The 23767-nt window shown below is 44.4% G+C and overlaps 1 protein-coding gene across 2 annotated transcripts in view; it reads left to right on the top strand.

The window, feature by feature from the left end:
• Nucleotides 1-9716, top strand: part of KDM7A (lysine demethylase 7A) — a 64820-nt gene extending 55104 nt beyond the window's left edge. The window contains exon 20 of one of the 2 annotated variants that reach the window (XM_048954339.1): nt 119-9716. In XM_048954339.1, coding sequence (XP_048810296.1) covers nt 119-213 — 95 coding nt within the window. In that variant the 3' untranslated portion in view covers nt 214-9716. The remainder of the gene's footprint in view (nt 1-118) is intronic. The other variant, XM_048954328.1, reaches the window with a different exon arrangement.
• The last annotated feature ends 14051 nt before the right edge of the window (nt 9717-23767 follow it).

Here is a 23767-nt window from a genome sequence, read left to right as displayed (position 1 = left end):
CTTTATTTATGATAATGCTAGCCAGGTTAAGGGAAAACAACTGCTGCTGTTGTTAGAATTCTGATGCCCCGTTTGATTCCTCTGAAGCAGATGGATGAAGTTTGATTTCATTTTTCAGGCAAACGTCCAAAGAAAGGAATGGCAACCGCTAAACAGCGCCTTGGGAAGATCTTGAAGCTGAACCGCAATGGCCACGCACGCTTCTTTGTTTAATGTAGCTGCTACTTCTACTACTGCTGTCTTTCCTATACAGACCAGTATTGAGGTCGACAGAGCCTGGAGCTGCTGTTTTTCCTCTGCTTGAAGCAGACTTGCATGTACCATATAAAACACTGCCTGATGAACAAAAACAACAACAACAAAAAAAAACCAATCCACAACCCAATGCTGCATTTTCACTGTGCCACACCTGCTCAGCAATAACCATTTGGGAATGGGGAAATCTTCGGAGAGACATGGACTGTGAGAATTAGTCTCTCATTCAGGGCTTGAATATCATTTGTTGCTGGTAGTTTCTGACCTAATCCATGAGGGGAAGATGATGAAGGTGGTTTATCAATAATTTATTTCTGATAGATTTTGACGACTTTAAAATTCATTTTAAAAACTATTTATTTGGAAGACTTCTTTTTTTTTTTTTTTTGGTGGGAGTTATTAATTTAGATTTAAGAATGTGAAAGCTTTTAATTGTATTGATTATGTATGTTTGGTGCAGTGGAGAGCCACATTAATGGTAATTATTCTGGACTCTTAAATTTGTTATTCAGGTTATAGTCTTAAGTAGGAATGAGATGCATTATTAATTATTTTTAAATTAAGGCTTATGGAATCTTATTTTTTTTCTGCTCTTGATAAGCTATTGTCTGGGCTTCTGTTGACTTGCAAGGTGCATATTTTCTGCCAGCTTGATTATTTTTTGATCTCTCTTTTTTTATACAGATTTATTTATTTGATGGAGTAGAATAGGCTCTCTAAGACACAAGATTCTTCTTATGTCAGTCCAGTAGCTAACTTGTTTTAAGCTGCACCCCTTTCCTCCAAGTCGGAGTGCATCTTTTTCTTCCTGATGTGTTGTTTGGATCTGTCTGTGATGATTTTCTTCTGCAAAAGCTCCCTGAAAGTTGTGTTTGCATAGGTGATTTAGAATCTGGTACAAGGGAGGAAAACATCGTACATCTTCTTGGAGGAAGTGGGAGCTCAGTTAAGATACATGTTTCTTCACAGTTACTCAGAAATAACTCATAAGACACATTGCAATCTTAAGATTGGACATAGTGCTTAATGTAGCATGAAAGAAGCATTAACTATTGTCTTTTAAGCAGCTTAGTGAAGAATCGGGAAGGTAGAAGAATCTGTGTTACCTTTAAAGCTGGACAACCAATTGGAAGTCTTAACTGGTGCACGTACATGGGTTAAGTAGCTTACTGGTATCAGAACGGCCATTTCTGTCAGGCTACATACAGAGCCGATGGTAAATGCTGATTCTGAATTACTGTAAATAATTTTGATTTAGAATTTGTATTTTTTCTGTAATATAAAATTAAATATTTAACTTTCGGGGTATTGGGATGAAGGCTTAAAGGGGAATACTTGATTCTGGAAAAAGGGCATTTTGCAGGGTCCAGCCAAATGTTAGTGACAACAGTATTGTGGATTTTTTTGTTTTATTTTGTTTGTGTGTTTTTGAGTGATTTCTAAGCGTAAAATACTCAAGCATAGCTATCCAATTTGTTGATGTAACTTTCCATAACCAGTTTTTCCTTCCTCCATATTCTATACTGAAATAGTTTTCTTATATTGTAATTTAAAAGCAGGCTGACTTGGACTTTTCAGAGTATTTGTGCAGGGTTATTTTTCCTCTAGACTAGATAATTAGTATCTTCTCAAAGTTATGGAAATGGTTCTGATGTCAGGTGTTTTTGATTGTTGCAGGGTCAAAACTATTCAGCACTATGTTCTCCTGTTTCTGACTTGAGAAACATCAAAACATAATGCAATTACAAATAAATCAGGTAGCTTTCATGGCCTGACTTCCTTGAAAATTTGAAAGTGACAACTTAAGCGTGTTTTGCAGCCCTGCTTTTACATTATATTGATTTGACTTCGGAGCTGTGTGTGTATACATGTGTGAGTGTGTGTATGAATGAATTTTTTAAAAGCTTTCTTTTTTTGTTTGTTTGCTACTTACAGTTCCACTAAAAATAGGTCTCTCTCTCACACCCACCTCCAGAAAGAGAAAACCACTGGCTGCATTCAGGCTGTCCCAGGTTTTTTGTTTGTTTGTTTTGTTTAAATAAATAATTATTTTTTTATTTAATGCAAGCTATCAACCTTGTTTAGTAAACTGTTGGGAATGGAGGTAACAGAAGATTGCTAAAAAAGCAGAAGCTATGCCAAGAGGTACTCTACGGTGCTGAAAGTGACAATAATTACTTGCTGTTCTCAGGTGCTATGTTTTCCAGATTGAAATAGTCAAAAGAGAGTATTTTAACTATCCTCTAATATGTTCTTACCAAAGTAGTAAGTGAAAGAAATAAAAATATGTTGTCAATATTAGTTAAAATTGTATACCCATGTAAGTATTCCTTGTGCTTGAGCAAATGGATTAATGGCTGCCAAGCTTTGAAATCTGTTTTAACTTTAGTGTATTGAACCATACTGCTTCCTTCTAGCTAGCTGTATAGTTTTTAAGAATAGAAAATTCCAGTTTAGGGCAGCAAGCAGATTCAGAACAGAAAGAAGAGTGAGCCATCTCTCCATGAAAGCAGATTTCTGAGAGCACTAATTGGAAATACAAGTGTGCCAGAATAGAATCTGGAGTAAGGAATTTTGAAATACGGAATACACATCCTTGTATACGTGACTGGTTTATACAGAGTCTGTTTTCTGACCGCCCGCATTATTTATCTTGCATCTTACTATTAGAACACAGATATGGCTGGACCCATATATATTATTTCTTCTTCTTTTTGTTCTTTCTTTATTCTACTTTCTACCTTTTTTTTTTCTTCCCAAAGTGGCTCTTCGCTGTTGTTGCTGTTGTGAGTTTATGTAATAGTCTCTTCACAGGCTGTCAACAGGCAGAGGTTCATTCCCATTTTCTTCAGATATCCGTGCTTCCAGCAGAAATTAACTCTGATATTCCACCTCAGAAGAAGTATTTTAAAATTAATTGCCATGATGAGCCATGTTTAAAACAAAACAAAATCTCCTGGTAGCTTATGAAGAGGATGTGGTGGCCTCACTTGCTTTGTGTACGTGTTTGTAGGGATATTTTTGTGGTGGTGTAGGTGAAAACACTACTGCACCAATCTTTTCATAGATGGACTGAGCTTTGTGTTGTAGTAGCGGAGAGAAAAAGCCCTGTTGTTTGTTTTTTTCCTTGCTATCTCAGTCAAGATGGAGAAGATAAGGAGAGTGGGTAGCACTGACTGAACCATTCAGAGAATTAAGCCTGGCGTGATAACTTGTTCTGAAGGAGAACCTTATTTAAAAGTCAAAAAAGGATTTGGAGTTGACATAAAACTTAATTTTCTTTTTATAGGCAGACAGAACAATAGGAAAAGAAATATTGCAGGGGTTTTCCCATTCTCTCAAGTTCTCACGTTCCTACAACTAGGAGAAAACAAAACCACGAAAAGAGAACCAAAACCAAAAGATGAAAATGGAAAGACCACCCAGAAACTGTTATCAATGACCCTTCCAGCAACTTTCCCTTTTCTCCTCCTGCTAGACTTGTTAATAAACCCTGGCTACAAGGTAGCCTTTAATGACCTCTGAGGTAGATTACCTATGCAACCTATAATACTCTTCATGAATCCATTCTTAAATACAATTTTGAAAGGGTTAGATGTTGAGAGTTAACACTGTTGCTTTCTGATCATGTGGGGGATTTTGAGGGGGCTGGGTATTATTATTTGGTGGTTGAAGTGCTTGTGTTACCTTTAGTGGTGATGTAAGAGTACAGAGTCATCATGACCGTTTAGAAGCTTCAGCTTTACCTGGGCTTTACTATATGCCATAAGCTACCTTCATGCTCAAAGCCATAAAGTTGAAAGTGTTGAAAATTTTGCAGGGCTTCAAAGTCGCAGCTGGCACAAATCTTGCTGATTGCTTTCTGGCAGCTGTGGAGACTAAGCAGAGCTGAAGCTGGAATGACCTGGTACTACAACCCTACAACTGCTGCCCTATTTGGGCTTCACATGCCCAGTTCTCCTTCCACACCCCCTCACAACCCCCAAATCTAGCATCTTTTCAGAACTTCATGCTCGTAATACTTCCAGACCATTAAAAGCTGTTCGTACCTATGGGATTGAGTGAGCCCAGAGCTACTCTGTTTCACAGATGAAATATAAATGGAACCCAGGGCCTTACTATTTGTGATTAAATGAAAATAAAAGCTGCAACATCCATGTTTCCAAAAAACAACCCCAAACAAAAACCACCCTAGTAACACTCTGTGGGAGCATGAGAGTGATGGATCACGCAGTGGATGGGAAATACAAGTAGCACTGATAAGGAGATGCACCTTCCTCATAGGATGCATTTCCGTTTGGATAAAAGACTTTTTGTACTTTTAATATAAACTAAGCCATATGCGTTTCATGCTGTGGGAAGGGAATGAAAGGGATCACTTTAAGAGATTATATTGATATGTATCGTCACTTCTGCTGGGAAATGTCTATTGCTGCCAATGCTTTGGTGAATCTTTTTTTAAGAAACATGAAATTTGAGGGGAAAAAAAGGGGGGGAGGGGAGGGAGGGGGCTAGTTCTTGGCTATATTTACTAGTTTTGTAGTAATGTTTTGCTGGCCCGGTTGTCTCTTCCTCTCCTTTTTGTACTCTGATAGTCTAATTTCTGTCTTTCCTTCTGCTGTCTCTGAAAATATTAGCTTGTCTGCTCAGTAGGGGTCGGTGTATGTGTGTCTTCCTTTTTACACAAACGCACTACTGTGTTAAGTATTTGGCTGGGAAAGGGTGATGCTGCAGCTTTAAGAGCATTTTTTCAATTCATAACAGTATTTCCCATCCTCTTTTGCCTGCAGGCAGGGAAAGTGTATGTACAGTATTTATTTTGTTTCGATTTTACGTTAAATTTGTAAGTTTCTATGAGTAGTTCACATTGATTCTTCTAGGGGAGGATAAGTGGCTTTGTTTAAATTTGTATTTGATATTCATAGTTTCCACTTTCTGTACTTTAAAATACTGAAATTAAAAACTTGTATTGCTTATGTTTTGATTTTAGCACTCTAAAGCGTTTAATTTCTTCAGACTTGTGCTCATTTGCTTCAGTGTAAATACAGAAAACAAAACAGAAAATGCTTTTCTAGGTCCAGTCTCTGTGCCCTTTACTCATTGCATTTTTAAGGAGATATTTTCTGCAGAAATTTGAGATGGAATATCCTCATACTGTTCTCTTATTTTTCAAAGTGCAAATCTCATTTCAGTCAAAGTGTGTTAAATGGCAACCAAATGCATTGTGTGAAGATGTGTGTATTCTTCTTGGATCTTAATATAAAAGGGAGGTGGAAGTGTTCTGTGATCTGTCCTATTAGCAAATCTAGAGGCATAGATGTGAACTGTAAGCAGGATGTAAAAAGAAATGCTATTTTCCTGGTCTCCTTGCTCATGTTTTTTGTTAAGTTTTGCCTCGTGCTACTGATGATTGGTTCCTGAATTTCTTTTTCCTTTTAGTGGTATGGTGTATCTGGAAGAAGAGATTTCTCTTTGTTTGTCATACTTTTATCCTGGATTGCTTCTCTGCTGACTTCTCCCTCCACATTATTATGTGTTTGTGCTCCTTGTTTTTCCTGCATATGGCAGTACAGTGTTGGCATGTGGGTACTACTCTCCCTGGAGGTTATGGAAGCATCACTGTGTTGCACTCAATGTAACGCATTTTCTTCCCCTTCTCGCAGTGCTCTGTGCTACTGAACAACTAGAACCTTGTGCCTGGACAGATGCCCAGACTCCAGTGATGGTCATCTTATGAGACCCTTAGACAAATGGTGCAGCTTGGAATGGGCTTGGAAAGATCAGATGGTAAAAGGTGTTTAGTTGTTGGCATCCTCTGCAGCTACACAAGTTTATTTCTTGAGTTGGGCTTCTTAGTTTACAGAGGATTTACGGTTGGCTGTGATGACTGGGAGGTCTCTTCACAGACCACATGCAAGGCAGGCAAAGAGCAAGAACGCTGTTCTCATCAAACCATGTCCTGCTCAAGTGTAAGACTGAAAGAGTTTTAATAAATAACACACAGCTGTGTTCTGTAGCCTAACATGTAAAGCATGGTAGTCATGTAAGTGTTGGGGGTAGAAACTTCTATGCTGTTTCAAAACCAGGTTTTATTTGCACTGAGTAAGAAATCACAAGGAAAAATTATGGTTTAAGTAGAGGGTGAAAATGAAGTATATGTCCAGAAAATAGTTTCTTTCCTGTTGGCATTTCTTTTGCTTTTTTTTTTTTAATGTGTTAAAATTCATTAGCAGTTTGGTTAGCCAGAGATTTGCCGAAGATCAGAAAGAGCTGTTGCTCTGTCAGAGCAGCAACATATTTTTTAAAGAAGCAATGACTGGTTGGCCAAGCACAGTGCTGCAACCCAGGCACTTCCATCAGGCACTCATCTGGACTTGTCACACACAGCTCACTGCTCATATCCATGTTTTAGTCATGCAGTGGTAGGCTTGAGAGGACATTAGTGGAACACAAAAATTCATATGTGTGTAAAAAATAAGCATGTTTACTGTTTGTCCTTATGTTCTTGCCAGCTGCTCGAGTGCTTTTTCCTTTGACTTCTGTATCGTGATCATAGATAGGATAATACAATGGAGAACACTGAAATACCTCAAAAGTGCTGCTTTAAGTGATGCTTTGGCACCTGGAAATGGATTTCCATTATAAGTTAGGGTTACTGGTTTTCTGTTTCCTGTTTGGGGAGGATAGAGAAATACTTAATGTGGATTGTTCTTCCCTAATGGACAGGTGAATTTAAAAGCTTCAAGGCTACTAAATGTAGCAAAAGAATTGCAGGTTAAGGAATGGACAAGGTACCATTTCTTTGGTATCTGAAAACTGAAGATTGGTGGTGTGTGTGTGAACAATATACTGCTGAATTTGAGGTAGAATTGTGGTGATGTAGTACCTCCTCCCCCTGTAAGGTGCCTACCAGGTTAGTTTTGGGTGCACTTTGTGGAGGTCAATTCTTTCCCTGGAGGGCTTTACATCCCCTGTTCAACTTATGAAGCTATTGTGTTAGCCAATTAGAGAACACAACCAGTCCTCCTCCTTGTTTATTTTCCACTTTAATGTTAGGTTGTTAATGGAAATGTGGGTAGTCGAACGGATATGGTGAAGTCAGTCATGCTGAGTGCTTTATTCCTTTGTGTGGGCATGTTTCTTCTGGGTGCCCATAACATGCTTTTACTGCTGGTCAGTAGCATCAACTGTCTCAAGCCAAAAGTAAGACTGAAACTGTAAAAACAGAATGTTATTACTCATTCTGATATGACCCCGAGTTTCAAATGCCTTTGTTTCTACAGCAGCCAGTGACTGAAATGCTCACCTGCAGAAGAAGTACCTGGTGATCAAGATGGTGAATAGTTTCTCTTTACCAGAGCTTGTAGGATTCCACCTAATAGAGTCTGAGACTGAGGTCTGTTGTCTCTGAAGCCAGTTATATTCACTCTTTAGAATAAGTGCTACCAACACCTAAATTGTTTGGCTTAATAGGTCTACTTATCTGTGCTGATACTGCTGTATTTACTTTGGTCTTGGAAAAATATTATTTGGAACGTGTGAGTCAACTAAAAGAACAGTATGCAAAGAGTCTGCTTCTTTGTGGTGCTTTGCTTGAAAGTTTCATCATAAGGAATGTTTCATTTGCTGCAGTGAGTAAATAATAATGTTACTATTATACAATTAATATAGTAATATATTAATATAATATATATTATATATAATTAATATATTATAAATAATGATAATGTTCTGCTTATCAGGAAGAAACATTTGCTCTTGAACCATACACTTTGGTGGTAAGTGGTAAAGATCTAAGTCAGCTTTCTGTTCTGGAAGATGTAAAAGCCAACCAAACTGTATGAACTGCTGCTGAGTCTGCTGAGATAGGACCCATGCTGTGGAAACGTGGTTTGATGAGATTGCCTTTTCATACTAGTGTTTATTCGAAAATGATGGTGGGTCACATGCTTTGTTCTCAGGTTGCTGATTTGTGTTAGGGAGTTCCTGCAGTTCTGCGGAGGATCTTTGAGTATATAATGTTACAGCGAGGCTCGTCTTGTAAGGGATGTCTTGTGCTCAACTTGCACGTGTAGAATTGTTTCACATTCTGCCATGTGGCAGGCACTGGACAAGCCCTTTCTGTAGGGTTAATGTGCTTCTCCCCAGGAGGCAGCTGACTGCCTGTGGGATCATACAGCTCCTATGTCTACTGAGGAAGGAGGGCATTCAAAGTGAATTCCTCTCAAAGAGTTGAATTTGTACAGAAAGCAGAAAGACTTCATGTTGATATCACACAGGTCCCATGTGAGTGAAGTTCGTAGGGGGAAGTGATCCTGTATCCATCTCACTGATGTCTTGGGAGGATGTGAAATACATGTAGAGCAGTGCATGTAGAACTCCTCCTCTCCACACAGATGTTCCTGTGCTCATGTCCTTGCCCCAGGGCTGCTGCTCTGAACCGGTAACTTACAGGCTGCATTCAGCAGAGTTGCCCTCGATAGCTTTTTTCTTTTAAGCTGTGTTTTATATGGCACTTAATGTAGTAGAAAGGGGGAAAATGACGTGTTCTTTGTTTCTGTCCCATTTTCTCTTGGCTCTGGTTCCACAGGTTTTTATACAATAGAGAAAACTGGTTACCAAACTCCAACCATGCTAGTGTTTAAACCATCACTATGAGGGAAGGATTGTCCTCACAGCTCCGTTCGTTATCACATTTAATTGAGAGCAGAATAGCTCTGTCAGTAGTCTTTAAATTCTTTATCATTACCGGTTGGTTGGGACAAGCAGAGATTTCTCAAATAATAAACATATATACTTTTGCACTCATGCCATCTCACACTGTGTTTTCCAGTTCAATTTTTAATTTTACAGCTTTAAGAAAAACATGAATCTCATTCTGTGCCAAACTGCTGTGACTCCTTGAAAGGATAAGGAGGTGTCAAAGGAGCTCTGTGATGACTTAGACCAAAATATGCTTTGTGGTACAAAACAGAAAAGAAACCATATCAGTAAAAGAAGGTAGTTTTTTGCCTGACTTAGAACAATGCTAGATGATTATCATGGTATTCATTAAGCAAACATTCTTGTGGCACTTCATTTGTGTGGAGGAGTTGCACCAAAGTGGGGTTGGACAAGGTGATCTGTGGAGGTCCCTTCCAACCCCTGTGATTCTGTGAATGAACTTAATACCCAAAATATCTCATCAGGCTGTCAGGTGATAGAAAAGGCTGCAAGTAATAAGACACAAGTAGGGTTGACTTGCTGCTAGAAGCACTAAGGTTTTATTTGTCTAGGGAAGAGTCTGCTTAGATTTGCACAATTGGCTTCAGTCTCACCTCTGATTTCTTACCTGCATGCACTGATTTGATGGGGTCTGAATTAACGCTGATGTGTGATGCGTCCTTAAAGATGTTACAGTGAGAATGTTCTTTGGGTGGTGCTGCAGGTCGCTCCTTTTACAGCCCTTCTGAAGACTTCTGATAACACAGAGATGCCCACAGTTGTCTCAGCAGTTGCCCAGCCCTGCTGCCTGGGAGCTGCCATCTTATGCAGGAATTCTTCTCAAGGAAAGGCCTTTGTTTTGCTGATGTGATTGAGGGCCTCTGGGGTGTCATGGTGGGGGGGAACACCAGGTTCAGAGCAAATGGCCAGGCAGCAGAGGGGAGCACATCCTTCGGGAGGCAGGAGAAGCAGCCTGCAGCACTGCTGAGCCCTGCGGAAGGCAGAAGGGAGGTCCTTGTCCCAGCTGGTTGGCATGCTGGCTGGTCTCACTGCAACTGGCTTACAGGAAGGCTCCCATCCCTATCCCCTGCCCTCTGGGGGCTGCTTCCAGCAGGGGGAGGGTCTTTCAGGCTACCACTGGTGTAACGTGAAACAAACATCTCCAGTTTGCAATGCAGGAAAAGCTTTTTCTAAGGACTGTTCACTTTGCTTTATGTCATACCTGTATTGTTACTTTCAGTAAAACAGAGTGGGATTGAGCCTCATCTGGTGTTCCTGTCATCTAGCTCTGCTTGGAAAGCCATGTTATTGCTGCAGTGCTCCATTATCAGCATTCATGTCTCTGTTGTACTGGGACAGAAGATGATTCGGGGCAGATGAACAGCTTCATGTTGAAATTGTGCTGATCTCCTTCTCTTGCTTACTTTGGTTCCTCTTTCTCACTGAGGTTATTATTGATGATCTCCGGATATCTTAGCTTAGATTTCTTTATCAGCTGCCAGGAAGATTGAACTGGGACATCTAGATTCTAGTCACCTTTGCAAAGGATCTAACCTGGAGGATATTAAGAGAGGATCATTTTCTGACATAGAACCTGCAATTACTAATTTCTAGTATTTAATGCATCTGAGAGGCATGCAGAAAGTAATACTATATAGATCACTCCAAAAGTAATGCCTCCTATTTATTTCCATGGGCACTACAACAGCTGCATAGAGTACAGTGCTCTTGTAGACCAAATTCTCAGCTACGAAACTATTTTTCAGCCTAGTCACCACCGGTAACTGTACATTTTCAACAGTGATGAATGAGAGCCTCCATGCTGCATTTGTAACTATCTGCACCGCTGGAGGTGACCCACTGTCACCACTACTGGAACACATCACTCACTGTGCTCACATCCACGGATTGATTTCCATGAACATTCAGCAACTGCTGATGAATGTCAGTGGGTGCCTTTTTTTTTTTTTTCCTGCATGGAGGAATTGAATGACACACCTTTACCTCAATACTCACTTCCAGGTCAGGTGCCATCGTGTCAGAGTGCCCCTCTGCTGCCATGTGTCACACGGCAACATGTGATGGTATGGCAGGAAGGTTCAGCCTTTACTGCCATACCACCAACAGCTGTCTCTGATGTTGAGGGCCAACGTCATGCTTCTAAACTGAGCCTTTCTGGTGCGAGTTGCTGGGTTCAGTAGTCCTTTCATGGGAGGTTTTGTCTGTGTACTGTTAGTAAGATCTACCGGCAGGGAAAGATCTGATGCCATGTTCAGACAAAGGTGAGTTCCAAAGCACATCAGCTCAGCGACTGACAGCCAGGCCTGAGCATGTTTTTGTTTCTCTTACCTGAATAGCAGCATTCATATGGAGAAAACCAAATCCATGTTACAAACAGATGAAAAGATCCTCTGCAGTGCCATAGTACCATATACTAATAGCCAGCCAGAGGGGAGTAGAGACCATCACTAGAGGACAGTCTGTGCAAAAACTGTGGTACTGTGTTCTTTTCCACCTTCTGTTTCATTTGTGTGTTACTGCTGCTTCTTTGTGATGTAACTTTTCTGAGAGAATAGCCGTTGGGTGGTAGGTGCTTGTGCAGGTTTGATTTTAACCAAAAAATGCAGGCCCTTAATGATGGCTTAACATCATTACTTACAATTTAGCTTCCTGTAGGGATTTTTGTCCATTCATTTTGGATAGAATAGAATTTTCCGTTCTGCCCCAATCTCAAAAAATGATGTGGGTAACTCCCCTTTGTCTTTCCTGCCCTGCAGATCCTGTATGGAGTCTATGGAGTTTATGGACTGTTTATGAGGGTGGATAGTGTTAGGACAAGGGGGAATTGTTTTAAACTGAGACAGGAGGGATTTAGGTTAGATATTAGAAGGAAGTTTTTCACACAGACGGTGGTGAGGCACTGGAACAGGTTGCCCAAGGAGGCTGTGGATGCCCCATCCCTGGAGGCATTCAAGGCCAGGCTGGATGTGGCTCTGGGCAGCCTGGTCTGCTGGTTGGTGACCCTGCACATAGCTGGGGGATTGAAACTCGATGATCATTGTAGTTCTTTTCAACCCAGGCCATTCTGTGATTCTGTGATTCTGTAAGTCTTCAGCAGATGTGAAGGAAGATAGGAAGGATGTCTGCCTTTGGCTGTTGGTCACAGGGTCACAGAATGGCTTGGGCTCTAAGGGACCTCAAAGCCCACCCAGCCCTACCTTCCTCCCATGGGCAGGGCTGCCCCCAGCAGCTCAGGCTGCCCAGGGCCCCAAACAAGCTGGCCATGAGTGCCTCCAGGGATGGAATACCCCCAGGATGAATAAGGAAGAGTTTTCTGTTCTTCCTTTGAAGCTACAATCGAAATTATTTCTTCTGCTAAGAGGAAAATGTGCAATGTGCATGCTACTTTCTGAGTGGAACTCCTGATTTTTATAGGAGAATCAAAGCGAGAAGAAAGGATGTGCGGCTGCTTAGCCACATCTGCAACCAGCAGGGAATGCAAAATATATACTTCGTTTTCTGTTTCCGTTTAAAACTACGCTTTTTCAGGATTAAAAGAAAGGAGCAGAACCGCGTCCAAGTAACATATCTTTCCCTGCGGGCTCAGGGCGCGGGGATGTCGGTACGGCAGCAGTGACCGCCAGGCGGAGCCCACGGTGCTCCGTTGCGCTGCGAGCGGCCTCATGTGGGCAGGGAATGTGACGGTGACAAACGCGCTCCTGGAATCTCGGTCTTCCCTTCGTACAAAACGCGAGCCGGGCCGGTGCGAAGGCCAGCTGGCAGCCAAAAGCAGGAGCTCTCCCATGGAGCGGTGCTTTTGAAAGCCTTGCTAAAGCTCTTGATGGGCCGCCCGGTCACTGCGCTCCACCGATGTGAATAATCTCAGCAGAACAAATTTGTAAGTAAAAGGCCCGGAGTTTCATTATGGAAGAGAGGCTGCCCTTCCGAAAGCACAGCTCTCCATCTTGCAGCTGCAGAGCTGCCCCTGCCCGGGACAAAGCGGGATGGAGACCCCAAAAGGCTGAGGAAATGATTTTAACAACAGTTGAGAAGGACCCCTGTCTGTCACCGCTGCTCTGCTCTGCGCCTGTTTCTGTGCTGGCATTCAACATCGCCTCTAGTCTGCCCGGTTCCCATTTTGCTGAGGCATGAGACTGTAACATCTGTAATGCAGTGACTGTGGGCACTTTGCTTCTTGCTCAAATAAATGAATACTGAACAGAGTCCTTTTATCACAGCTGTGCTCTTATCAGACCATCTCCTCTTCTATTCCTTCCTTCCCCAGCCATTGTGGAAGCAGACATCCTGCCCAAGGCATCAAAACCCACAATCTGCCGCTTCTTCTAAGGAGCCTCTGGATTTTTGCCAGCAGCCCCTCGAGAGGGTCCCAGATGTGACTGCTCTTTCTGTGCTGCCCTGAACGTATCCGGTGAAAACAAAGGGCCGCACTCAGCACAGCTGCCGCTTCGGAGGCCAACACTTCCTCCGCTGCCAGGGCTGTATGGTGGGAGACCGTGGTGCTGAGGTACCCCAGGGTAAGCTGAAGTGGAGGGTCGCACACAGAGGGATGCCCCCGTTGTAGGAAGAAGCCAATCTCTCGAGTGCACCTCTCAGCTGCTCCGTGGCTTCACCGGCAATTCCCACAAAGCCGGCAGTTGTGTATGGGATGCTGATGCCTGGCACCCACGTCCTGTGTGAAAAGACATTGGGTTTTGATGCCGCTTTTGATGCCGCTTCTGGTTAGAGGAAAAAAGATTCCAAACAGTTATTCTACTTTTATTGCAACGTAACTCAGACACGGGGCATTGCTTGTCTTGCTGTTCGTAAAACCAAAATGTTTTGACTAATATTTCTGGGGGAAGTTTTGGAGAGAGAGAAGGGAAGTGAAAATAGCAATCTTGTTCCAGGTCTGTGGTTTTGGTTTGTGATGGTTTTGTGCTACTTGGGGAGGTTTGGGAATTTTTGGTAGTAAGGTCAGAAACACAACATCATGGGCTGCCATTTTATGTAGTCGGAGACGCCTGTGAGGAGACATGGGAATGAAGCAAATGTACATTGCAGCAGGGTTTTCTTGTGCCTTCATCTTGTAACCCTCCTCTTCTTGTTGCTTAGGTCTTCAGTGTTGCTTCCCTACCTTGACACATGCTGCCTAGCTGCTAGAGTTCCTGCAGCCTGCATGCACTTTTCTGTTTTCTTAAGCATTTCTGCGCACAATAAAACAGTCAGAAGGGTTTTTGCCAGTTCATCAGTTTTTAGGCACTGAGGGTGAGAATTCAATGTGATTTCATCTGTGAGGCTGTGCTACGTTTGTTAAAAGCTTTACTTCAGTGTCACAGCAAAGAAAGACTCCAAATGTCTCTCCATTGGGATCCATCTTGCAACCTGTCTTCCACTGAACTGGCAAAGAGTGTAGGGGGAAGAAGAGATCTCAATAAAACATCCAAGAAGAGAAGCATGTGAAGCAAGTCGAGGGAGGTGATTCTGCCCCTCTGCTCTCGTGAGACCCCACTTGGAGTACTGTGTCCAGTTCTGGAGTCCCCAACATAAGAAGGATGTGGAGCTGTTGGAGTGGGTCCAGAGGAGGGCCAAGAAGATGATCAGAGTGCTAGAGCACCTCATCTACAAGGGCAGGCTTAGAGAGCTGGGGCTGTTCAGACTGGAGAAGGTTCCAAGAAGACCTGAGAGCAGCCTTCAGTACCTGAAAGGGGCCTGCAGGAAAGCTGGAGATGGACTTTTTAATAAGGGCATGTAGCAACAGAATGAGGGGAAATGGCTTTAAACTGGAAAAAGGCAGATTTAGTCTAGATAACAAGAAAAAATTCTTTACTGTGAGGATGGTGAGACACTGGAACAGGCTGCCCAGCGAGGTTGTGGATGCTCTCTCCCTGGAAGCATTCAAAGCCAGGCTGGATGGGGGCTTTGAGCAGCCTGGTCTAGAGGGATCTGTCTCTGCCTGTAGCAGAGGGTTGGAACTCTGTGATCTTAAAGGTCCCTCCCAACCCAAACCATTCCATGATTCTATGATTCAGTCTGGAAAACTGCGTGCTGTTGACTTGGGCAGATCAGTTGTTATCCTTGAAGGTATTCTATTGCTATGTTGAATTAGGAAAAAAACTCATGGGTATTTGCAGGGCAGTTACATGTCCTGTTAAACTTTTTGATTTAGGTGAATTGGGACAGAAGTGGCTTTGGAAACATCCCTTCGTATGAGGCAGGCACAGTGCTTTAACAAAACACAAGGACTGATAATTCATCCCTTGTGTGCAAAACTGATGAAGAGGAGTGCTTTGGTCACTGGTGACTTAAGGTCCATTTTAAGTGGCGTTTTCTTTTTTGTTATTGTTTTCAGAAATAGCCTGGCCAAGCAGATCGACAGGCAAATTTTCCTTAACAAAACATGTGACATTAGCAGCAACCAGAAACATACCTCCCTCTGTAAGCAAGTGTCCTGGAATAAAGGGCCGAACGAACATCAGGCCAACATCTGATGAAAACATTTGTAGAAGAAGACAATGTGGCAGTAGGATGATAACTGATGATAACACCTGAATAGCTGCTCTATCAAGAAGGGTGTAAGTATATTCAAGCCTTTTGCAAACACCGTGGTGCAAAAATCCAGTCCATCATAATTCCATGTGGCAGGGGCTGGATTCTTGTCCTATCAGAAGGAAGGCTGGAACTTGCAGAGTCACAGAATGGCCAGGGTTGGAAGGGACCTCAAGGATCATGAATCTCCAATCCCCCTGCCACATGTAGGGCCACCAACCTCCACATTCAATGCTAAACCAGGCTGCCCAGGGCCCCATCCAACCTGGCCTTGAACACCTCCAGGGATGGGGCATCCACAACCTTTCTGGGCAGCCTGTTCCAGCACCTCACAGTCTCATAAGAAAGAACTTCCCTGACATAAAACCAAAATCTTCCCTCCCTCAACTTAAAACCGTTTCACCTGGTGTCCAGAGCAACACTAAAATGCCACAAGGTGACCTTGTGTGCCTACTGTGTGCCTACAGCACATTCATCTCCTAAGGAGTTTTGTTGACTTGGAGTCCTGTGCTGAGGATGTTGCATGGCTGTGTGACAACCAGTAGCTCTTGCTGGTGTGGTGCTGCTGTGAAGTCTTCAATCTGTGAGCCTGGACCTGTGTAGCTGTGCGTGAGCCTGGGTGCTTACTGATGTGAGTCCTTGAGACATATAAAGGAAGCCAGAGCTGGCTGCAGAGATTTTTCTGTGCACAGCACGAAAAATTTATGCTGATACTTTCAGCAAGCTTGAGTAATTAGACTGTGAGAGGAAACACAATAGAGATATTTGGCAGTTGACTGCTTATACAGAAAGTTTATCTTTCCAAGAGCAGGGAGAACATTTCAAGGAACAGCTGTGCATATAAGCAGCAGTGTACTGCAGTGTCGTGTCTGAGAGTGTATCATGCCGAAAGGGAGCTGGAGCACCTTGCTCTTAGGTTTCTGCCTGCAGAACCTGGGCTTCCTGGCATGTTGGTGTTGTGCTGGATGCATTCATGAAGCAAAAGCAGTGGGCAGCTCCTGGACTTGATCGATGCAAACCAGGCCTTTGTGTATCATCATAAGGAAGCACTGTGAGGGCAGCTTTGTCTCTGTGCTCATCCTCCCACTGAATGGCAGGAGGGAGCTCAGTAAGTTTGCATCCTCCAGCGAGCTCTGGAGGTGGGGGGTGTATTTGCAGAGTTGAGCTCTGCATGGCCGTAGGTCAACGCTGTGCCTGCAGAGCTTTCCTTTGTGCTGAGCTGCTTCTTTTGTTTCAGGTACTTTAGTACTAAAGGCATGCATCAGTCTGATAACTCTGAGAGCTGTAATCTCTAGGAAAGAAAATGAACCAACTGCAATCGGGCTTCTTTCTGGCTTCTCTTGTTTAGACAAACACACTGTGGGGTCTGTGTTAGGGGTGTTTAACACACTGCCCATTTGTTCCTGAGAACTTCTGCCAAGAAGGAACCCAGTATGTTGCTGGTTTTGCTCCCACCCCATCTAAAATGCAATATTATCTTCCAAACCGCAGCCCAGAAGAGATGTGCTGTTGCTCTCTGCCACAAATAGTGCCGTGCTGCAGGCAATGAAAGGAGCTGACTGCACCCCCAGATCTCCCACTTAGTAGTTTGGCTGCTGGCTCCAGCTGCTGCAGTTCTAGGAAAGAGGCTGCTACCCTGAGCTGTTATTTGCCTATTGAAATACAGGGAACTAGGGGCTGGGTGTGAGGAACAGCAGCTTGCTGTCTTTCGCCTTTCTCCATCCACTCCTGGGAGAGCTTTGCCCACTCCACCAGTGATTTCTGGGTAGCACAGGATCTTTTTTTCTGTCAGAAAAGCCAACTAGATGCTGGGCAGATCGCAAGGGAAACGCTGTCTGCCTCATTATGGAGCTGCAATCTGTTCCTTCTCCACCCCTCCCCCGCTTATATTCTTCTCTGGGGAATTACCCTTCCTTTTCAATCTGATGGTTTAATCTCTCACTGCTCTCTGCCTGTGTCCCCCTCATTTCCTTTTCCAGAGCTACTGCTCTCACTTTTCCCTGTCCTTGCTGCCAGGATGAGGCACTCCCGTGGCACTGTGCTCAGAGATGTATTTGCCCACCTCAGGCCCACCACAGCTGGAGGAGAAGAGAGACCTTACCAGTGCATGGCAGGTGCAAATGCTGCCGCAAGTCTGAACGCCTCCTTCCCTTCCACAGTGCTCTGTGAAGCTGGCAGCCCATGGCTTGGATGGGTACACTCTTAGTTGGGTAAGAAGCTGGCTGGAGGGCTGGGCCCAGGGAGCGCTGGTGAATGGAGTAAAATCCAGCTGGTGAATGGTCGTGAGTGGTGCTCCCCAGGGGGTGGTATTGGGTCCTGTCCTGTTCAATATCTTTATGGATGAGCTGGATGAGGGCATTGAGTGCACCCTCAGTAAGAGTGCAGATGACATCAAGCTGGGAGGATATGATCTGCCTGGGGGATGGAAGGCACTACAGAAGGATCTGCACAGGCTGGATAGCTGGGTTGAGCCCAATGGAATGAGGTTCAACAAGACCAAGGGGGCAGAATGTCTGGCAAGCAGCATGAAGGAGAATGATCTGGGCATGTTAGTTGATAGCCAGCTGAACGTGAGCCAGCAGGTGTGTGATCAGCTGGCCAAGAAGGCCAAGGGCATCCAGGCTTGTATAGAAAATAGCATTGCCAGCAGGAGGTAGTTGATGATTGTCCTTCTGCAGTGGACTGCAGTGTTCAGTTTTGGGCCCCTCACTACAAGAAAGACACTGAGGCCCTTCAGCATGTCCAGAGAAGGGGAATGGAGCTGTGAGAGGTTTGGAGCACAAGTCTGATGGGAAGTGACTGAGGGAACTGGGGTTGTTTTGTCTGGAGAAGAGAAGCTCAGGGGAAACCTTATTGCCCCCTACAACCTGAAAGAAAGTTGTGGCGAGGTGGGGTTGGCCTCTCCTCCCAGGTAACAGTGATAGGACAAGAAGTAAGGGCCTCGTTTTGTACTGGGGAAGTTTGGGTTGGATATTAGGAAACATTTCCTCTTGCTGGCACAGGCTGCCCAGGGTGGTGGTGGAGTCACCATCCTTGGAGACGGAAAGAACCACATGGATGTGGCACTGAGGGACGCAGTCAGTGGGCAGGGTGGGAATGCACTGATGGTTTTACTGGGTGATCTTAGTGGTCTTTTCCAATGTTGATGATTCTATGATTATAAAACCCGAAGCAGCACAAGCTCTCCCTGTGGGAAGGTAAGGCACTAAGCCTATGGGTACTGGCTGTGGGCTTTTAGGAGACAACAGAGCCTGGGGACCACTGTGTCTGTGTCTCCCCATGGGCCTGTACAAGACAGCATTTCACAGCTAAGCAGAAGGATGCTTTAACCCAGAGCCTCGCTAAGTGCAGAGTCCTAGTCTGTGGCTGGAGGTCTCATGTCCCTGAAGCCCATCTATGCATGGCAGGGCAGCCCATAGGGCTCACCAGCGCTGAGATAGAGTGAGGGCTTGGCCATGGCTGTACGGCCACTCCCTTTGGAAATGTTTTTCTGTCTTCAGAAGCAGTGTTTAGCTGGTGCAGATTGCACTGGTTCCAGTGACATGTGGAGACTGTTGTGTGCTTACATCAAGCACAGCATGCTAGTTTATTTTCTTTGTACTTGGCTGTTTTGCAAAGCCTTCACAATTCAATTGCTAATATTTTTCACAATTATATTTGAGCAGCTGCATTGGTATGAAATTCCAGAGGCCTGGAGTTTTGCAACACTCTCTCTCATGAAGGACACCTCTGGAAAACCACCCATACTGCAGGGAGGATCCTGCCAGCACCACTGGCAATGCCAGGGCAGCCATCTGCTGCAGGTGACCATCCTCCCCTGCTGCTCCTCCCAGGTGAGCACTGCTCTCCTCATTCTCTCTGTCCTCTGGGAAGGGCTGGGGGTGTTTTGGTCAGTATGGTTTCAAGGCACCCGGGAGATGTGCTGACCTCAGTTCTTCCATGTTCAGGATGGTGAACCTTGGTGCTGGCTATAGGGGCCCCAGATCACAGTGCTGCTTGTAGCTATGGCCCTGTCCTGCAATGGAAGTTCCTTTCCTGTCTCTGTGTGTAAACTACATGCATTCTGAATCACAGCAGCATTCCTTCCTTTGGGCAGCAGGCACTCAGAGCCTTGTTGGGCTGTGCGCAAAGGAAATGTCCTCCTGGGGTTCCCTGCTGTGCTCAGATTTGCTCCTGAAGCAGGAGATGTAGTGACCTCAACTTCAACATGGATAATTACAACTGTAGTTCCTGCCCCTTCAGTGACGCAGGTCTGTATTCAACCTGACCGAGGTCTGTAACCTCTGCTGGCTGCAAGTGCTCTCAGCCACTGGGCCTGCGTGTTGTGTGAAGTGCTGTTTGTTTTTCCTTCTATTCTTGCTAATGTTACCTGCAGAGGATGATGCAATCGGGCTGACAGCCTGCAGTGGATGATGCAATCAGGCTGACAGCCTGCAGTGGATGATGCAATCAGGCTGACAAGCAGAGATCACGGAGAGGTTCTAAGTCCAGGATGGAAAAAAGAGGGAAAACATAAAACTACATCAAAACCAAATAGAGCACCCTAAAAACAGGCAGACACTTGGTTGGATGTGGAGCTCAGGGGAGATATGGTCAAGGGAGCACCATGGATGAGCTACCCATGCTGGAGCCATCATGCTGGGGAACATCCACTTGGCACCTTTCTCTAGGCTGTAGCCTTCTGTGCTTCAGCCATCTCAGCCCACAGTTCTGCTGAGTCCAAGGACTTCAGGGAAACGTGGAGGAGTGAGTCTCTGGGGTTGGTTTGACAAGGCAAGAAGCAGCACCAAAGATCTGTGCAGGAGGACATGAAGCTGAGCTGCTGCAGGTGCCCGTAGTGGCAGATGATGTGGCTGTGGATGATGGGTGGCTTGGGAGGTTCAGGGTGGACGCAGGGAGAGGATTCTTCCAGGAAGGCAGTGAGGCCCTGCACCTGGAACAGAGACTCCCCATCTTTGGGGGTTTTTAAAACTGAGCTAGAGAAATCCATGGCTGATCTGAGTTAGCACTGGTAACAGCCCTGCTTCTCATGGGGCACAGGACCAGCGGTGTCCTGAGATCTGTTCCAGCTGACACTTCTGTGACTGTACTTACATTAAAACTAAATAAACATGGTCTGATGTTGACTTAACCTTCCCAGTGAGCATGTTGATCTACTGTTATTGACATGCTTCTTCCTAGAATCTGATTCTCACTAAAAATGAGTGAAAATGGGAGGTGTCCTTCATGTTACCTGGAAAGGCACATGAGTTGGATTTTTGGTTCTGTCCTTCGGGCTGGGGGAAAGCTGGCACAGGCAGCACACTCATTCCTATGGTGACACAATGACACAATGCCATCCCTTACCAAGGTATGTAGATGCAATTATTGGGATAAGGTTTTGAGAGAATGATGTCTCCTTACAGTCATGATCTGAATGGCCCTTCAGCACGTGCTTCTGGTGTGCCTTTGCACTTCAGCATCTGCTTTAGCAGGCTATAGTTAGTGAATGCTTAGGGAATCTGGTGCCAGATGTTCATTCCCTAGATCGTGAGTTGTAATAACATATTTCTGCTTCACTGCAGTCACAAAGCAGGACCTCTGTGCACAGCCTGGTGGACTCCTTCCAGACCTGGGGTTAAAGCTCTGCATGAGCTGTTTCCTGTCGTTATCCTGTCCCTTTTGGTAACCACCATCCTTAACAAATCCTCTCCCACCCCTTGCTCCTTGTTACCTGGGATGGATGGTCAGAAACCAAAGATGTGCATTCCTGTATTGTTTCGTGGGGGATGAGGTAGTGTTTCTGGTCAGAGAAATCCTACTCATGTTCCTCCGCTCCATCAGAGGCACAGGGAATGGTGAGCAATTAATCTGAAACTCTGCGCAGTAAAACACAAATCTCCATAGCTTGAGAAATTCTGGATGAAAGCCAGAGAAGTTTAACAAGGAAATGTGTTCCCTCCAGTGTAATTGTGCCTTTGGCTTCTATTTTAATAAATGAGCAACAGCTGAACAGAGGCCAAAAGGAGAGTCCCCACATCCTGAGGTATGTTCGATGCAGAGTCTGGGCCGTGCATGCTTCAGGTACTGCAGTGGGACAGTTAGCACAAAATACTGAGGATTAACCATCAGTTAGACAGCTACATCAAAGGTGAATAGCAATCATGAGTGTGTGGATAATCCCAGTGTGAAGGATTTCCTTTTTTTTTTTATGTTTAAATTTTCTTTTGAATTCCCTCAAGACAGGAAGAGAAAGAAGAAAGCCAGGCACTGTGATAGAGGCCTTAGGGGAGCTGGAGGCCTGGGGTGATAAATCAGCAGCATTTCAGTGAGATTAAGGAGGAACGTAGCATAATATACGAGGCAATATGGAAAGAGGCATTTTATTACACTCAGTCCTGGAAGAATTCAGTTCCAGATGGTTAAAGTAGGGTTAGGTCAGGAACCTCCGTCAGATGGGGCTCGCCATCCAACAATGTGCAGGAGCAGGGGAAGGTTTCCTCTGCATCAACAAAACATCTTGAGAGGGGAGAACTGTCTCCATGGCTGGATAAAACAGCTTGCATTAGTAGGGAATGTCCTCTTTGTGAGTGCAGATGGTGAGGAGTGGGGCCACTTTGGCATTTCATAAGATGTGTCCTGTTCTTGTAGAACGTTTCTAAGAAGATTTTGCCGTTGGATTGTCATCTGAAAGCAGATGGAGGATAATAGAGGATGACAGGGCTGTTGTCCTAGCACTGATGGGGACGTTGGCCTTGATTAACTGCCCCCCCTCTCCCGCCCCTCATAGCAGCTCCTGGGCTGTGTGGCAGTCATAGAATAGAATCACAGACTCATTAAGGTTTGAGGAGACCACTGAGATCACCTAGTCCAACCTTCAACCCATCACTGCCACATCCACCAAACCATGTCCCTCTGTACTAGACAGCACCTCTAACCCTGATGGGGACCTGTTTCCCCAGGGAACAGCCTGCAGCTTGCTTCTGGCTAATCACAGAGTAGTAGTAGGAAGGAAGAACTTTATAGCTCCCAGCTAGGGCAAGAGGTAAAGCAAAGACTTGGTTAATGGAGAAATTTCTCCAGCAAAAGCTAGGACTAGCTCCCTGTCAAAGACAGAACAGAACTCAGACCACAGCACTGATGAAGCACAACAAATCATCAGGAAGGGCAGGAATGTTGCTGTATTTCAGGATTATTATTATTTTTAAAAAATTTTGAATGGTTGAAAGGAATTCTCATTTTAGGAAAAATTGGCCATGCTTTGCTACAGCATTTGACTTTTCTGTTGGATCTCTTCTACCAGATAGAAAAGTTTAGATTTATTTTTGTTTGTGTTCTGTCTTACACAGCTAAGAAAACAATTTCAAATAGGACAAACTGTCTTGTTCCAGGGAGGAGGTCTGATTTGGAGAGTGAAAACAGCTTGCTACTTGGAGTGCAGACTGCAAAAGAACAAAGCTCTAAGGACTGTTCCCTACGCTGTGCCCCACAAGAGAGGCTACTGAGCCAAAACGCTGGCCTCACAGAGCATCCTGCTGTGCTCAACAGTTTCCTTGTGAAATTCTTTTTATCTGTGCCCCAGAGCCTGGTTTTCTGGGTGCTGGCCCTTTGGGAATGATGGGCCGGGAGGCAAGCACTTGGGGTATTTACTCCTTCCCATTTGGAAGGAGTATTGTGTTCTTTTCACAGGGATTCTGGTACATCCTTCTGATAGACATTAATAACATTAATAGCCATTGCTGTGGAAGAAGAGTGGAGTCTGTTTTAGTGAGGTGCACATCAGTCACGTATTTATGTTTTGCATATGTCACAGGTGACATGAAAGGAAGAAATCCTTATGAGCCAATGTTCCTGCGTGACTTTCATGGGAAATGAGTTCTGGCTGCACAGAAGCATGTTTCTTGTGGCAGCTGAATGAAGAGTTACACTCAGATGCTCAGAAAAGTGGGATGACATCATGTAATCTGTACATCTTGTGAAGATAAATTAATGCTGCTATTCATTAAAATATATGCACTTGCAGTGGCTTCTTTGGCAGACTGATTGTAATAAATAATCTTAAACTAAGTGAAGGTCAGAAATTCTGGTAGGAAGGAGCTCTGTAACAACATGCTTGAAAACCAGGCTCAGTTGGAACAATTTCTAGCAAAAGAGTGGAAGTGTGGGTTCAACATTTTTAGGTTCTCAATTAAAAGATGATCATCACATCAGCAACGTGTCAGGCTCATCAGCCTGTTTTCCAGGAATCGTCACTCTTGTCCAAAGGACAGCAGGAAGCCCCTAA

The sequence above is a fragment of the Lagopus muta genome, chromosome 1 (assembly GCF_023343835.1).
Source record: "Lagopus muta isolate bLagMut1 chromosome 1, bLagMut1 primary, whole genome shotgun sequence".
Classification (NCBI taxonomy): Eukaryota; Metazoa; Chordata; class Aves; order Galliformes; family Phasianidae; genus Lagopus; species Lagopus muta.
Note: the sequence above shows the minus strand (reverse complement) of the source record. Positions and strands in the feature narration are given on the sequence as shown.